This window comes from Jaculus jaculus, chromosome 6 (assembly GCF_020740685.1).
Source record: "Jaculus jaculus isolate mJacJac1 chromosome 6, mJacJac1.mat.Y.cur, whole genome shotgun sequence".
Taxonomy (NCBI): Eukaryota; Metazoa; Chordata; class Mammalia; order Rodentia; family Dipodidae; genus Jaculus; species Jaculus jaculus.
The window spans coordinates 92,821,576-92,839,724 of NC_059107.1; the positions used below are offsets into that span (position 1 = coordinate 92,821,576).

The window sequence follows — 18,149 nt, forward strand, 5'->3', positions numbered from 1 at the left end:
CTTCTTTCTAACTCTGTCTCTCTCAAATAAATAAATAAAAATAAAGTATTTAAAAATATATTAAAAAAATTATTTATCTAGGCATGATGACACATGACTTTAATCTCAGTACTTGGGAGGCAGAGGTAGGATTGTTGTGAGTTCAAGGCCACCCTGAGACTACATAGTGAATTCCGGGTCAGCCTACCTTGAAAAGCAAAAAAAAAAAAAAAAATTAAAAAATATATATATATAATTTACAAGTAAACAGACAGAGAATGGGCACACCAGGGCCTCTTGCTGCTACAAACTCCAGATGCATGCACCACTTCATGCATTTAGCTTTATGTGGGTGTTGGGGAATTAAACTCTCGCTGTTAGACTTTGCAAGCAAGTGCCTTCAACCACTGAGCCATTTCTCCTTTTTTTTTTCTCTCTCTTTTTTTTAAAATTTATTTGAAAGTGACAGAGAGAGAGGGAGAGAAAGAGACAGATAGAGAGAGAGTGGGCGCGCCAGGGCTTCCAGCCACTGCAAACAAACTCCAGACGCATGTGCCCCCTAGTGCATCTGGCCTACGTGGGTCCTGGGGAAACGAGCCTCGAACCGGGGTCCTTAGGCTTCACAGGCAAGCACTTAACCGCTAAGCCATCTCTCCAGCCCTCCTTTAAATTAAATTAAAAAAAAAAAAGCTATTCTTTTGTTTATTTATTTATTAGAGACACACGCAGAGCAAGAATGGGTGTGGCAGGGTCTGTAGCCACTATAAATGAACTATAGACACATGTGCCATTTTGTGCATCTGGCTTTACATGGGTACTGAGGAATCAAACCTAGATCAGGCTTTGCAAGCAAGAGCCTTTAACCCCTGGGCCATCTCTCCAGCCCCTACAGCATCCTTTAAATTTTTCTCATTTATTTATGAGCAAGACACAGAGAGAGAAATAATGAGACAATAGATGTGCCAGGGCCCCTTGCCTGTGCAAAAAAACTCTAGACATGTGCCACTTTATGCATTTATGCATTTGGTTTTACAAGGAATAGGACCTAGGTCTTTAGACTGCAAGAAAGTGCCTGTAACTGCTGAGCCATTTCCATAGCCCAAAATATTCCCTTTTTTTTTTTTTTTTTGAAGTAAGGTCTCACTGTAGGTCAGGTTGACCTGGAATTCACTATGTAGTCTCAGGGTGGCCTCAAACTCACAGCAATCCTCCTACCTCTGCCTCCTGAGTACTGGGATTAAAGGCATGCACCACCATGTCTGCCCAAAATATTATTTTAATATCCAGCATTTTGGAGGTGAAGGTTGGAGGATGAGGGGTTCAATGTCATCCTTAGCTACACAGCAAAATCAAAGCCAGTTCTGGTTACATGAGACCCTGCCCCTGGTAAGGACACAATGATGAGATACTTTGTATGCTATAGTGTAACAATATTGAGCTTTATTCTGATAAAGCACAAAGATTCTATCCCCGGGTTTTGCCTATGTGATAGGCTATACATACTTCTAAGAAAAGTTTTGAGTAGTCAGACGTGTCTCACACCTTTAAATACCAATACTTGGAAGACTGAGAGGCAGAAGGAATGCTACTAGTTCAAGGCTAACCTGGCTACAGTGTGAGACCCTGTCTCCAAAAACAATAAAATAGGGCTGGAGAGATGGCTTAGCAGTTAAGTGCTTGCCTGTGAAGCCTAAGGTTTGAGGTTCGATTCTCCAAGACCCACTTTAGCCAGATGCACAAGGGGGCGCACGTGTCTGGAGTTCATTTGCAGTGGCTAGAAGTCCTGGCGCGCCCATTCTCTCTCTCTCTCTCTCTCTCTCTCTCTCCCTCTTTCTCTTTCTGTCACTCTCAAATAAATAAATAAAAATAAACAAAAGCTGGGCGTGGTGGTGCACGTCTTTAATCCCCGCACTCAGGGAGGCAGAGGTAGGAGGATTGCCATGAGTTCAAGGCCACCCTGAGATGACAGAGTTAATTCCAGGTCAGCCTGGACCAGAGTGAGACCCTACCTTGAAAAACCAAAAAATAAAAATTAAAATAAACAAAAAAATAAAAAATAAACCAATAAGATACCTTTTTCTACATAGGGAAAAAGGAATAGAAGAAAGCAGGAAGGCAAAAGAAAAATAAAGAATAGCCATTGTTTAATGAGGTTAACTATGTTCCAGAGACTGTAAAGAAAAATTTTGCACAGGTTATTTTACTCCTTCATTCTATAAATTTAATACTGTTGTGCCCATAAAATTATGGAGTAAGCTGAAGGCCAGAGAGGCCAAACAGCTCTCTCAAGCTCATATAAGAGGTAGTAAGTAGAAAGTTTTCAGACTCCAGAACCCTGAGTCCTTGTCTTATGAACCACCTTAATTTTAAGTACTCAGAGTGAACATTGAACTTTGTGTGAGTGTATATAAACAAGGAGGGAAGCTATACACTAGGCACATTCAAAAGATTACATTGTCCCTCAATTGCCTGAGAACCCTGAACCTTGTGTCTATTAAAGCCTAGCTACAAGTTTAACTGCCAGAGGCTAACCAGAATGATCTGTATAAAAAAAAAAAAAAAATTAAAAGAACTAAGTCTCTACTGTGGCCTGAAGACAGCAGATGAGGTAACTTTACAACTAGCAAGAAGCTCACATAAGAATTAAAGGTTCAGCCAGGTGTGATGGTGCATGCCTTTAATCCCAGCACTTGGGAGACAGAGGGAGGAGGAATGCAGTGAATTTGAGGCCACCCTGAGACTTCATAGTGAATTCCAGTTCAGCCTGGGCTAAAGTAAAACCCTACCTACAAACAAACAAACAAACAAAAAAGAATTAAAGGTTCAAGGGAAGAGTACATCATGGAACAGCCATTCTGAAGTATAAGGGAAAAGGTTTGTTTTAGCTCAGCTGGTCCCATTTCCTACGTGGAAGGAATTTGTTACATACATTCTGGGTCCAAACAGAGTTTCTGATTTCAGGAGGTTTGTGGATGGGGTTCATGAACTTTGATTTTTTTTTTTGTTTGTTTGTTTTTGTTTTTACCAGGTAAGGTTTCACACTAGCTCAGGCTGACCTGGAATTCACTATGTAGTCTCAGGGTAGCCTTGAATTTAAGGTGATCCTTCTAGCTCTGCCTCCCAAGTGCTGGGATTAAAGACGTGCGTCACCACACCTGGCAAAAAAGAAAATTTATTTACTTATTTGAGAGAGAGTTTGGGTGTGCCAGGGCCTCCAACCACTGCAAAGGAACTCCAGATGTATGTGCCACCTTGTGAAATCTGGGGAATTGAATGTGGGTCCTTTGGCTTTGCAGGCAGGCTCCTTAACCACTAAGCCTTCTCTCCAGCCCTCCTCCTTTATTTTCTTCTTTTATTTCTTTCTTTTCTTTCTCCCCCGCCCAGTCTTTTTTAACAAGGTAGGGTTTCATTCTTGCCCAGGCTAACCTGGAATTCACTATGGAGTCTCAGGGCAGACTTGAACTTACAGTGATCCTCCTACCACTGCCTCCCCAGTGCTAGGATTAAAGGCGTGCACCACCACACCTGGCCTCTTTTTTTCTTTCCTTTTTTCTTTTTATAAAGAAGCAATAAGTGGGCCAGATAGATGGCTTAGCAAATAAGGAGCTTGTCTGTGAAGCCTAAGGACACATGTTTGACTCTCCAGATCCCACATGAGCCAGACGCTCAAGGTGACGCCAGCATGCAAGGCTGCGCATGCGCACAAGATAGCACCTGCACCTGGAGTTCAATTTTAGTGGCTGGAGGCCCTGGAGTGCCAATTCTCTCTCTCTCTCTCTCTCTCTCTCTCATAAAAAAAAAATTACTGGGTGGGCATGGGCACACACCTTTAATCTCAGCACTCGGGAGGCAGAAGTAGGAGGATTGCCAAGAGTTCAAGGCCACCCTGAGACTACATAGTGAATTCCAGGTCAGCCTGAGCTAGTGTGAGACCCTACCTTGAAAAACAAAAACAAATCAACAAACAAAAATAAAACAAAAACAGCTTTCCCTTAACAGTATTTGGCCAGGGGCTGGACATTGTTCAATAATGTCAAGAAGGGGCTGGAAGGATGGCTTAGTGGTTAAGGCATTTGCCTGCAAAGCCAAAGGACCCAGGTTCGATTCCCCAGGACTCACATTAGCCAGATGTACAAGGGGGCTCACGTGTCTGGAGTTCATCTGCAGTGGCTGGAGGCCCTGGTGCTCCCATTCTCTCTTTCTCTGTCAAATAAATAAATAACTTAAAAAAATTAACTAATGTCAAGAAGGCCAGGTACAGTGGCACACCTTTAATGCAGCACTCAGAAGGCAGAGATAAGAGGATCATTATGAGTTTGAGGCCACCCTGAGACTACATCGTGAATTCCAGGTCAGCCTGGGCTAGAGCTAGACCCTACCTCTGGAAAAAAAAAAAAAATAATAATGTCAAGAATGTTAGTATTAGGGGGCTGGAGAGATGGCTTAGCGGTTAAGCGCTTGCCTGTGAAGCCTAAGGACCCCGGTTAGAGGCTTGGTTCTCCAGGTCCCACGTTAGCCAGATGCACAAGGGGGCGCACGCGTCTGGAGTTCGTTTGCAGGGGCTGGAAGCCCTGACATGCCCATTCTCTCTCTCTCTCTTTCCCTCTATCTGTCTTTCTCTCTGTGTCTGTCACTCTCAAAAAAAAAAAAAAAAAAAAAAAAAGAATGTTAGTGTTAGGGTTAGAGAGATGGCTTAGCAATTAAAGGTAATTGCTTGAAAAGTTTGCCTGCCTGGGTTCAATTCCCAAGCCATCCATATAAAGCTGGACAGATTACTTTGCAGTGGCAAGAGACCCTGGTGGTGTCCTTAACTCACACAAATAAATAAAAATTGGAAAAACAAAAGAATGTTAATGATAGGTCTTTATTTCAAGCACCCTTTATAAGCAAGTCCCTTTAACTGATGAGTCATTTCTCCAGTCCTTAAGGTTTTTTGCTTGTTTGTTTTAGTGGTACTGGAGAATACATTCTCAGCAACCACTATATGACTGAGCTACATCCTTAGTCTGTAAACACTCATTTGTTTGTTTATATATTTTTTGAGGTTGGGTCTTACCCTAGCCCAGGCTGATCTGGAACTCTTAGTCCAAGGCTGGTCTCAAATTTATAGTGATTCTCCTACTTCTGCCTTCTGAGTGCCATAAAAGAGACAAAAATAGGGCTGGAGAGATGGCTTAGTGGTTAAGGCGTTTGCCTGCGAAGCCTAAGGACCCAAGTTTGACTCCCCAGAACCCATGTCAGCCAGATGCACAAGATGTCACATATGTCTGGAATTCATTGCAGTGGCTAGAGTCCCTGGTGTGCCTATTCTCTCCCTCTCTCTTTTTAATAATAAAAATATATTTAAATTAAATTAAAATTTTAAAAAAGACAAAATAGCCCATTGTGGTAGTACACACCTTTAATCCCAGCACTCAGGAGGCAGAGGCAGGAGAATGACTATGAGTTTGAGGCCACCCTGAGAAGTGTATTCCAGGTCAGCCTGGGCGAGATGGAGCCCCTACCTCGCAAAACCAAAACAAACAAAGCATATACCACCAGGCCCAGTGCAAGCACCCTTTAATATTTACTTCAAATAAACTAAACTGTTAAACTGGGCATGTTGGTGCTTGCCTTTAATCCCAGCACTCAGGAGGCAGAGGCAGGTGAATCTCCATGAGTTCAAGGCTACCCTGAGACTACATGGTGAATTCCAGATTAGCCTGGGCTAGAGTGAGACCCTACCTTGAAAAACAAAACAATGGGCTGGAGAGATGGCTTAGCGGTTAAGGCACATGCCTGTGAAACCTAAGGACCTAAATTCAATTCTCCAGGTCCCACGTAAGCCAGATGCAGCTGGTGGCGCATGCATCTGGAGTTAATTTGCAAGGGCTAGAGGCCCTGGTGTGCCCATTCTCTCTCTCTCTCTCTCTCTCTGTTTCATTTTCTCCCTCTCTCTCTGTCTCTAATCAATAAAAATAAAATCTTTTTTTTAAATAGAAACTTAAAGACAAACCAAACCAAACCAAACAAAACAAAAAACAAAAGCCATCGCAGGCTCTCAGATCCTTCCCTTATGCTTGCTGTCATGAGTGAGGAGCTGCAACTGAGCAACCCCTCTTTTGGGGATCTTTTGGTGTGTTACCATGACTTCCTAGCTCCTCTGAGCACTGTCTGGATGCCTTGAGGAAAACACATCCAGCTGCAAAGACCACCAACCACAGACAATACTCAAGCCATGACTCATGCTTCAGGAAGCCTTGCTCCAGTCACAAGTGCTTCAGGTGACTTCTATTGGAAACCCCCATTCTCAGTAAGACAACCCTCTGTGATTTCTGGAGGATCCTGATTCTCACCCTGGACAGGGCGTGAGGTGCTCTCCAGTGACTCAGCAAGGAGCTTACAACTGCTGGAACGTGCGGCTTGTGATCGATGGAACTGGAGGCCATGCTTATACAGGCTGTAATGGGTAGAATTACAATCTGATCCAGAGTGTGCCACACCCTCTTCTAGCGGGCTCTTTGCCAACGTTTCTGGGTTAGCATGGGAGGTTTTTCTGTTCACTGACCCTTCGGTTTGCAACATACAGTCCCACTAAAGACTTCTCAGTGATCTTCTCTCTACAGAGGTATTTTAAAAAATATATTTTTCTTTAGGAGACAGAGAGAGAGAGAATGGGCACACCAGGGCCTCCAGCTGCTGCAAATGAACTCCAGTTACATGCGCCCCCTTGTGCATCTGTCTTACATGGGTCCTTTGGCTTTGCAGGCGTCTTAACCACAAAACCATTTCTTCAGCCCTCTATAGAGGTCTTTAACATGGGTAGAGGAGCCTGAAATTGTTGCACAAAAAATTTTTTTTAATTAAAAAAAGAGGCTTACAGAGATGGCTCACTGGTTAAAGGCACTTGCTTGCAAAGCCTGAAGGCCCAGGTTTGATTCCCCAGTACCAATGTAAAGCCAGATGCACAAAGTTGCACATGTGTCTAGAGTTTGCAGTGGCAGGAGGTCCTGGTGTGTCCATACTCACTCTGTCTCTGAGTGCCATGTTTCTCTCTCTCTTTCTCTCAAATCTCATACATATATATATGTATGTGTGTGTGTGTGTGTGTGTGTGTGTGTATAATTTATATTTTTAAAAAGACAGAAACCTTCTAGTAGTGGCAGCAAATAGGTGATTGAGGAGTACCAGAGAATCACCAGGAGCTAAGGTCCTTGGGTGATTAATTTTCTATCAATTTGACAATTATACAAGAGGCACACCTCTGGGTGTGTCTGGGGACTTTTCCAGAGAGGTTTAACTAAAGAGGAACAGTATCCTGAATGTAGGCAGCACTCTATTCCATAGGCTAGGGTCCTTGACTGAATAAAAAGGGCAAAGGAGCTGGACGTTGTGGTGCACGCCGTTAATCCCAGCACTCGTGAGGCAGACGTAGGAGGATCACCATGAGTTTGAGGCCACCCTGAGACTACATAGTGAATTCCAGGTCAGCCTGAGCTACAGTGAGACCCTGCCTCAAAAAAAAACAAAAATGAACAAACAAAAAGGGAAAAGGGAGGACAAATTCATAGGCATAGGCTTGCTATGCCCTTGACAATGAGGTGAGGTGGATAGCTCAAAGTTTTGGAGAAATTATTTTAGTTAGCATTTAATTTTGAGTCAGGGTTTCACACTGTGGCCCATGCTGGACTGGAACTCATGAATTAAGTCCAGAGTGACCTCTGACTTTCAGTAATCCTCTTGCTTTAGCTACCTAAGTGCTGGATTACTGGCCTTGTCACTTTGCCAGGTTAACTTCTTTTTTTTTTTTTTTTTTTTTTTAAGGTAGGGTCTCATTCTAGCTCAGGCTGACCTGGAATTCACTATGGAGTCTCAGGGTGGCCTCGTACTCATGGCGATCCTCCTACCTCTGTCTCTCAAGTGCTGGGATTAAAGGCGTGCGCCACCACGCCCGGCATGGAGTCTTTAACGAGGAAGAAATGGCTGAGGAAGCATGAAGACCGAGACGGTCTTTAGGTTGTGGAGGACTAGGGGAAGACAAAAAGCTCTTTAGAAAGAGTGGCAGTACCAAGAAGGCAAGATGTGGCTACGCCCACCCATAGATGCCCAGGACATGCAGAATACCTGAGGACCTTGGCAGAAAGAATGGCCATGAGCCTGAGAGGAGACATGATGCAGAAGTCACCTGAGCCTCCCTTTGTACACTGAAGACGCCCTCTGAGATGCTATGTGGGTGAGGGACTGCTCTTCCCTCTTTTTTTCTCCTCACATTCTTTTCTGCTCAGTAAGCCTCCTATGGTTCCATTTCCTTTCCATTTCCAGTGGACAATTCATGGTCTCTCAGCTAAAGCTACCTGTCGCCAACACCCTGAATCCCCAATACTCTCCTGGCTTGCTTCTCATTCCGTTATGCTGACCCTCAATTCTAGCATCACTTTACCATCCTTGTTCTAATCTCAAAAGCAGTCCTTGAGTACTATGAGAGCAATTCCTGTGACATGTTCAGAGCCTGCCTTATCTATTATTACTTTCAGCCTCTCTTGGACTCTTAGTATTTTCTAGCAAATCTTTTCAGATCCTTGCCCATTCCCTTTATCAAGATATGTGTTTATGACTTTCTTTTAACTTTGTATATTAATCTGCTACTTCATAGAGGCAATAGTTGTTCTTTCTGTAATTTCTTTTCTTTTTTTCAAGGTAGGGTCTCACTCTAGCCCAGGCTGACCTGGAATTCACTATGTAATCTCAGGGTGTCCTTGAACTCACAGTAATCCTCCTACCTCTGTATCTCTGAGTGCTGGGATTAAAGGTGTGTGCTACCACACCCAGCCTATAATTTCTCTTGAAGGCAATTTATTCTTGCTTATTTTGTATTATCCTCTTACTTTCCCTAAATTCTTGTTACCATGCTAGGTCTTATTCATCTCTCTACAGAACTGGCTTACAGTTCTCAAGCATCAACCTTCTCCCCTCCCTCCATGATCACGCTTCCTCCTTTCTTTAGTGTTAACTCAGACTCCCACCTCTTGTAAATTACTACTCTAATCATACTGTCCTTTGGTACTTTTTTTTTGTTTGTTTTTGAGGTAGGGTCTCACTCTACCTCAGGCTGACCTAGAATTCACTATGTCGTCTCAGGGTGGCCTCGAACTCATGGTGATCCTCCTACCTCTGCCTCCCAAACGCTGGGATTAAAGGCGTGCGCCACCACACCCTGCCTTCTCTATTTGAATGGATAGCTTTGCAGGATAAAGTAATTTTGGTTGACAGTTGTTATCTTTCAGAACTTGGAATACATCATTCCAAGCCCTTCTGGCTTTTAAAGTTTGTTAAGTAATCTGCTGTAATCCTGATAGACTTGCCTTTGTAGGTAACTTGGCTTTTCTAACTGCTTTCAATATTTTTCCTTTGGTTTGTGTGTTTGGTAGTTTGATTATAATATGGCAAGGAGAGGTTCTTTCTAAGTTTTGCATGGTTGGTGTTCTAAAGGATTCCTGTATCTGCACTGGCACCTCTTTCCCAGTTTGGGGAAAGTTTTCTTCTATGATTTTGTTGAAGGTGCCTACTATGCCTTCGGAGTAAGTCTTCTCCTTCTACTATGCCCTGAATTCTTATGTTTGGCTTTTTCATAGTATCCCGAATATCTTGAAAATCCCATTTATACTTTCCTATTAGTTTGTCTTTCTCTTTGTTAGACAGTATTAGATCTTCCACCTGGTCTTCTAGTTTAGATATTCTGTCCTCTCCTTCATCCATTCTACTGGTGAGATTTTTTTTTTTAATGTATCTTTTATTATTTGAGAAAGAGGCAGGGGCCGGGGGTGGGGGTGAAGAGAGAGAGAAAGAGGGAACGGGTATACCAGAGCCTTCAGCTGCTGCAAAGGAACTCCAGATACATGCACCACCCTGTGCATCTGGATTATACGGATCCTGGGGAAACGAACCTGGATCCTTTGGCTTTGCAGGCAAGTACCTTAACTGCTAAGCCATCTCTCTAGCCTGGTATTTACTTTTTCAATGTATGTCTTCCTACAACTTTCTGTTCAGCCTAGAACGTGTAAAAATAGTCTCTATCCTAGAAAATTTGATATTATTTTCTTAGCCTCTTGACTGTTTTTCCATATTTCATATTAATTCCTTATCATTCTGCTACTTAAAGTCTTTTTTTTTTTTTAAATTTTATTTATTTATTTATTTGAGAGTGACAGACACAGAGAGAAAGACAGATAGAGGGAGAGAGAGAGAATGGGCGCGCCAGGGCTTCCAGCCTCTGCAAACGAACTCCAGACGCGTGCGCCCCCTTGTGCATCTGGCTAACGTGGGACCTGGGGAACCGAGCCTCGAACCGGGGTCCTTAGGCTTCACAGGCAAGCGCTTAACCGCTAAGCCATCTCTCCAGCCCTACTTAAAGTCTTGATTGAATACTTATCAGTTCACACATAGAGCATGCATTTTTTTTTTTTTTTTTTTTTGAAGTAGGGTCTCACTCTAGCCTAGGCTGACCTGGAATCCACTATGTAGACTCAGGGTGGCCTCAAAATCTTGGTAATGCTCCTACCTGTGCCTCCAGAGTGCTGGGATTATGGCATATGCCACCATGCCCAGCTTATTTTACTTTTTTTCTTTGAACATGCATGTTTTTTTTTTAAAGTTTTATTTTATTTAAATTTATTTTGACTTTTATTTATTTATTTGAGAGTGACAGACAGAGAGAGAAAGCGGCAGATAGAGAGAGAATGGGCGCGCCAGGGCTTCCAGCCACTGCAAACGAACTCCAGATGCGTGCGCCCTCTTGTGCATCTGGCTAACGTGGGTCCTGGGAAATCGAGTCTCGAACCGGGGTCCTTAGGCTTCACAGGCAAGCGCTTAACTGCTAAGCCATCTCTCCAGCCCCAACATGCATGTTTTAAATATGCAATAAATACGTCTGTCTCTATTTGAAAAAGAGAAAAGGGAGAAAATGATTTGAGAACTGGGATTGTCCTTTGAGTCCTGATCTAACAAGATGTGAGCAAGCAGCTCCCCTGTGCCACAGAACAGGGCCTGTTCTTATCACCACGCCTTTCCTGCCAGCATGGGTTATATTCCTTAATCATGAGTCAAAATAAGCCTTCCTGATATTGCTTCTTGCCAAGTATTTGATGGTTACAGTAGTGAGATAAAAATAACTAATGCATGCCCGAATATTCAAAGCTCTGAGCTGGGGAAGGGTTCCAGTTAGTGATGTAGGGCACAGGCTCTTAAACTGGATCTTAACCTCACATGGACTCACTTAAGCGAATGTGGGTTTCACTAAAACATTTGGCAACAGTGTAAGGTTTCTGAATGGGCAGCAACTTAGTGAATCTAATGTGTTTCTGCCTTATCCATGCTGTATTAGGTTGGCTTCACTGCAGCCTTGATTCTGAGCACAGAACACGAGCACATTGCACTGCATACGCCTTCACACCATGTAACACCAAGTGTGCCTGAAATACTGAGGCTCACATTCCAGACTACTGAGTTAATGACACAACATAGTGTTTTTTGTTTTTTTTTTTAATCGAGGTAGGATCTTACTCTAGCTCAAGCTGACCTAGAATTCACTATGTAGTCTCAGGGTGGTCTAGAACTCATGGCGATCCTCCTACCTCTGCCTCGCAAGTGCTGGGATTAAAGGCGTGTGCCACCACACCTGGCTAATAGTTGTTTTTTTTTTTTAACTGTACATACAGTTTTCTGCTCTTATAGAAACAATAAATTACAGAAAACAAAGATGTAATATTTTCCTGCCATCAATCTTCAACACATATCAAATTAGTGTATCTTTGGATTATTTGAGCTGGGTGTGGTGGCTTACACCTTTAATCTCAAAACTCAGGAGGCAGAGATAGGAGGATTCCTGCAAGTTCACGGCCAGCCTGAGACTACATAGTGAATTCTAGGTCAGCCTGGGTTAGAGTGAGATCCTACATCAAAATCCCCCCCCCCCAGCAAAATTGTTGTCTGAGGGGCTGGAAAGATGGCTTAGTGGTTAAAAGTGTTTGCTTGCAAAACTTGACAAACTAGATTTGTTTCTCCAGCACCCACATAAAGCCAGATGTACAAAGTGGCACATGCATCTGGAGTGCAGTGGCAGGAGGTCTTGATGTGCCCATTCTCTCTTTCCTTTTCTACTTGCAATTAAACAAAATATATTTTAATTAAAATTTTTTAAAGATTTTATTTATTTGAGAGAGCAAGAGAGGGAAAGAGGCAGAGAGATAAAGAGAGAAAGAGAATGGGCATGCCAGGGCCTCCAGCCACTGCAAACGAATTCCAGATACATGTGCCCCCTTGTGCATCTGGCTAATGTGAGTCCTGGAGAGTTGAACTGAGGTCCTTTGGCTTTGCAGGCAAATACCTAAATCGCTAAACCATCTCTCCAGCTCCCAATTAAAAATTTTTAATTAATTTTTTTTTTTACAAAGAGAAAGAGGCATATAAGCAGAGAGAGAGAGAGAGAAAGAGAAAGAGAGGGAGAGAGGGAGAGAAAATGGGTGCACAGGGCCTTAGGCCACTGTAAACAAACTTCAGATACATGTGCCACCTTGTGCATCTGGCTTACGTGGGTCCTGGGGAATCAAACCTGGGTCCTTTAGCTTCAAAGGCAAGTACCTTAACTGCTAAGCCATCTCTCCAGTCCTTTCTTTGGTTGTTGTTTTGTTTTGAGGTAGGGTGTTACTTAGCTCAGGCTGACCTGGAATTCACTATGTAGTCTCAGGGTAGCCTCGAACACATGACAATCCTCCTACCTCTGCCTTCCGAGTGCTCAGATTAAAGGTGTGCACCACCACGGCTAGCTATTTTTTTTGTTTGTTGTTTCTTTAAAATATTTTTTTTTTTTTTGAGAAAGAGGGAAAGAGAGAGGAGACAGAGAGAAAATGGGAATGCCAGGGCCTACAGCCACTGCAAATGAACTCCAGACACGTGTACTAACTACTTTGTACATCTGGCTTTATGTGGGCACTGGGGAATTGAACCTGGGTCCTTAAGCTTTTCAGGCATGCACCTTTAGCAGCTAAGCCAAGCCATTCTCTAGCCCTACCCACTCTTTAAAATAAATTTATTTATTTATCAGAGAGAAAGAGGCAGATAAAGAATGGGTGTACCAGTTCTTCTAGCCACTGCAAACGAACTCCACATGTATGTACCACTTTGTGCATCTGGCTCTATGTGGGTACTGGGGAATCAAACCTGGGCCCTTAGGCTTTTCAGGCAAGTGCCTTAACTACTAAGCCATCTCTCCAATTTTTTTTTTTTCCCCAGAGTTCAGTCTTGCTCTAGCCCAGTCTCAGGCTGGCCTCGAACTCATGGTGATCCTCCTACCTCTGCCTCCGGATTAAAGGCATGTGCCACCACACCCGGCTATTTTCTTTTTCTTTTTAAAATATATTTTATTTACAGAGAGACAGAGAGAGAGAGAGAGAGAGAGAGAGAAAACAGGTACCCCAGGGCTTTCAGCCACTGCAAACAACTCCAGATGCATGTGCCACCCTGTGCATGTGGCCTACATGGGTCCTGGGTCCTTTGGCTTTGCAGGCAAGCACCTTAACCACTAAGCCATCCCTCCAGCTCTGAGTTGTGATTATTTTCTACAAATGTCTATGTTGTTTAGTCATTCTCCGGACAAGGATATTCTACTATTATTTTGTCAAATCTGGAGCTAGCTACTCATTGTTTCTAATCTGCACTCTACTTTTGCAGTAATGGGATTTCTGTTTCACCCCTTGAAAGGCACAGGGGTTTTCATGGTAATCTCAGTCTCCAAGTGCCTGATATATGTCACCATATTCAACTGATATCCATAGGCACTCAGACTTTTTTTTTTTTTTTTTGCACAGCCAGTACAGAGTTTGTATCATGAATTTTTTTAAAATTTTTTTTTTATTTATTTGAGAGCGACAGACACAGAGAGAAAGACAGGTACAGGGAGAGAGGGAATGGGCGCGCCAGGGCCTCCAGCCTCTGCAAACGAACTCCAGACGCGTGCACCCCCTTGTGCATCTGGCTAACGTGGGACCTGGGGAACCGAGCCTCGAACCGGGATCCTTAGGCTTCACAGGCAAGCGCTTAACCGCTACGCCATCTCTCCAGCCCTGTATCATGAATTTTTTTCCCCCCAAGGTAGGGTCTCACTCTAGCTCAGGCTAACCTGAAATTCACTATGGAGTCTCAGGCTGGTTTCAAACTCGTGGCGATCCTCCTAGCTCTGCTTCTTGAGTGCTAGGATTAAAGGCGTGCGCCACTACACCCAGCTCTCTCTCACTTGGGAGGCAGAAGTAGGAGGATTGCCGTGAGTTCAAGGCCACCCTGAGACTACATAGTGAATTTCAGGTCAGCCTGAGCTAGAGTGAGACCCTACCTCGAAAAACAAAACAAAACAAATAAAGAGAGAAAGAGAATGGTGTGTGTGTGTTTGCAAATAAATAAATACAAAAGCTTTAATAATTACAGTAGTTGTCACTATAGAAAACATCCAACAACCATTCACCCAGAGTGGAAAGCACATCTATTTCATCAGAGACTTTTGGAAATTCTATTTTGCATGTTAGGCATAAATGTAAGATGAATGAGTAAGTGTTGAATACAATAAACAAAGTAGTAACTACCACTGGATTTTGAACAGGTAAAGGAAGCAGCTCACTGTGAATGTGCATACTAATTCTCTTGCTAGACTGCTAGCAATTTTCCAGAAAAATTTCTTTTCCTTTAAGTAGGATCAAAGTCCATGTCCAGCTCAACATTCCCACCTAGTGGTAGCACGTATTCATAGCACTTCTTTCTCTAAAACAGTCTCATTTGCTCTCCCCTCCAAATTGCTAATGTGTAAGTAGACCCCAAGAGACTGTAAAAATGTAAAGAAACAATGAACAAGTAATATTGAAAGTTCAAATGTAAATTAAAATTTTTATTGAATAAAAATGTTTCAGATTAGCAAGACTATAAGAAAGCAGAATATTTTACAATCTCTAAAAATATTAGAGCTAAATCTCTATGAATGCAAAAAAGGCCTATAGTTTAAAACACCTCTCCCTCCCATACACATAATTTGGAATATCAATTATGTACAACAAATGTACTCGAGTTACAATGTTTTGAAGCCTTAAAACTAGAAAAAAAACCATTCAAGAAGAAAGGTCTACAGTTGGTTTGATTTCACCCTGGGATTATCTGCCATAAAAAATAATCAATACATTTCAGAATTGGTAAGTATTTAAAAAAATTAGTGTCAGGAAGGGGTGATGTCGTAAGTGGAGACAGAGGCTTGGAAGTCTGAGCTCAAGTGGGTTAAGGCGCTCCTTCCACTGTCCTCCCAGTGAGCTCCTCACTTTGTTCAAACACCGTAAACAGTGATCTAAAAGCTCTTACAAAAATATTGCAGCTTTCAGAAATTGTCAGGAGCACAGACACCACTAGAAAAGAAAGCACTCCACTGGGGTGTAATCATATTCATTGGCAAATGCCACAGTTTATTTGTGTTATCTCCCCAAGCACTGGTGCATGTAGGTTGGTGCTTTGTCTCAAAAAGTATGGTGAAAAGTGGCTCAATAATTCAAGATGCAGAGCGCAGGATACAAAGCAACAATTTTCCATATTCAGAGTAAAAAAATTAACTGAAAAAATTTAAAAAGGCTAAATATTTGATCCAACAGATGAATACTAAAAAAAAAATCAAATTAGTATTCATTTAAAATGTAAAACTGTGCCCTTTATACTAAAGTGCATTCAGTCATAATAGGCCCCTAAATCCCTTTTGTACGTTCTCTAATTCCACAGTTTTGGAAATATAGTGGAATCTGGACTGTATGAGTTGGAAAATTCCCCTGATTAACTCTTAGGCATTATCCCCACTGATAAAAGAAGATTTAAATAATGTTATCTCCAGCGTTTAGAATTGGTTCACTTAAAGAGACAGGGGGCTTAGCTCAGTGGCAGAGCACTTGTTTAGCATATACAAGGCCCTGGATTCTATCTCCAGCATTGTAAGAAAACAAATTAAAAAGAAAAAAAAATAATTGGTTCACTTGAACTGCAGATGTTTGTTTTTGTTTTGTCTTGGTGGCAGGAATTCATTTCCTCAGTTGCTTCCACATGAATGACAGCTCCTGATCAAATACCTGTGTCTGTGTACCATTTGGATAAAGGGCGGTGGCTGAGAGCACTAATGTGAATGTAAGGCCCAAGCCCCATTCGCAACTGGTCACTCTTCATCCTCATCCTCGTCGTAGTACCGGTTTCGCTTTATCTGCTCTTCCACAGACAGCTCTTGGACCACTTCTTCCTCCCAGAACTCGACATCCTGGGATCTCGGATTCCGGGTAGAGAATTCTTTAGTGGATGTGTTATCCACAAAGCCGGACCAAGTTGGAGACTTGGGTTCAAGTGGGGACTGCTGTTGGAAGAGGTTGCTATCGTCTTCATCTATGCTCGCCCCATTTTCCACGAGACTCTCACTGCCCAATTCAAAACTATGCATTTCCTTGCTTCTCCTCCCTGCCTCCTCTTCTTTAGATTCCTTGTTATGCCAGCCTGTTTTGCCCACACTCTCATTCTTCCCAGAGACCTTGGCGGTTTCCATTTGTTTCCTTTCTGTTACTATCCCTCCTGCAAACTCCTCACTCTGCTCTGACATGCTCCAGCCTTTCCTGAGAGGGGGAGACAGAGCTTTGGGGCTCTTGACAGAAGAGGTTCGAAACGAAGCTGCCACAGTGAACGGGCGGCTTCTCTCCTTCAGCGAAGATGACCGCCTCAGCTTCTTCAGATCCAGATCGACGTCTTCGGGAGCTTCTGGCTTGCTGCTTTCATCCTCAGGCGGCCACTTGGGCTTGGACACTTTGATCCCTTCCTCGACGGCACTGGCTGCACTGCCCAGTTCAGCGGGGGGTGGCCAGGCAATCTTAAGCTTCTTGGTCTCGGCGGGCTTGTCTTCCTTCTCCCGCTGAGGGGCGGCCTTGGCTTCCATGCTTGCAGTCAGCACACCCACCTTGGCAATGGGGGCATCTTCTACGCCTGGGTTCGCAGGGGTCTCCCCTGCATTTGGAAGCTGCACTGGTCTCTCCAAAGTCTCTTCACTGTCAGTTTTGCTTGTCCACAGCTCCTTATGTGGTCTGTGTCCAAAGCCTTCATCATAGTTGCCTTTGGACTTAAAGAGCTGATTGAAGTGAGGCTTGCAATAAATTCTTCCATGTAAAGATGCGTATGTTCCTAGACTGTCACCAAAAAGAAAGAAAAGAAGAGAAGGAAAAAAAATAAAGTTAGCATATCTTCATATTCTCATTTACACCAATGGGTTTAAATCTGCTATTTCCAATTTCTGATTCAACCCAGGGCCTTGCACATGCCAGGCATACATTCTACTGAGCCATATCCTCACTCAGCCCAAGAAAAATATCTTTAAAATATTTTATTTATTTATTGATGAGAGAGTGTGAAAGAGAAAGAGGCAGACAGAGAGAAACAGAATGGGCATGCCAGGGCCTCCAGCCACTGCAAACAAACTTCACATGCATGTGCCAACTTGTACAACTGGCCTATGTGGGGCCTGGGGAGTTGAACCAGAGTCCTTTGGTTTACAGGAAAGCACCTTAACTGCTAAGACATCTCTCCAGCCTTTATTTATTAATTTCCAAGAAGAGAGAGAAAAAGATAGAATATGAATAGACGTGTCAGGGCTTCTAGCCATTGCAAACAGACGACAGATGCATGCACCACTTGGTGCATTTGGCTTTATGTAGGTACTGGGGAGTTAAACATCAGGCTTTTCAAGAAAGCACCTTAACCACTGAGCCATCTCTCCAGCCCAAGAAAAATATCTTTCAAAGCACATCAGAAGCCCGGGTATAGTGACACATGCCTTTAATCCCAGCACTTGGGAGGCAGAGGTAGGAGGAATGCCATGAATTTGAGGCCACTTTAAGACTACATAGTGAATTCCAGGTCAGCCTGGACTACAGTGAAACCCTACCTCAAAAAAGAAGGAGGAAAAAAAAAAAGGAAAAGATAATTGTGAGTTCAAGGTCATCCTGAAACCTGAAACCACATAGTGAATTCCAGGTCAGTTTGGGCTAGAGCAAGACCCTACCTTGAAAAACCAAAGAACAAACAAAACAACAACAACAAAAAACCCAGAACCCTCTGGACCTGTGATTAGACAGACAGATGGCCCGCGT

General features: G+C 43.1%; 1 protein-coding gene across 1 annotated transcript in view; it reads right to left on the reverse strand.

The window, feature by feature from the left end:
• Positions 1-14,859: 14,859 nt before the first annotated feature.
• Positions 14,860-18,149, reverse strand: part of Lima1 (LIM domain and actin binding 1) — a 144,982-nt gene continuing 141,692 nt past the window's right edge. The window contains exon 11 of the mRNA XM_045152631.1: positions 14,860-17,189. Coding sequence (XP_045008566.1) covers positions 16,181-17,189 — 1,009 coding nt within the window. The 3' untranslated portion in view covers positions 14,860-16,180. The remainder of the gene's footprint in view (positions 17,190-18,149) is intronic.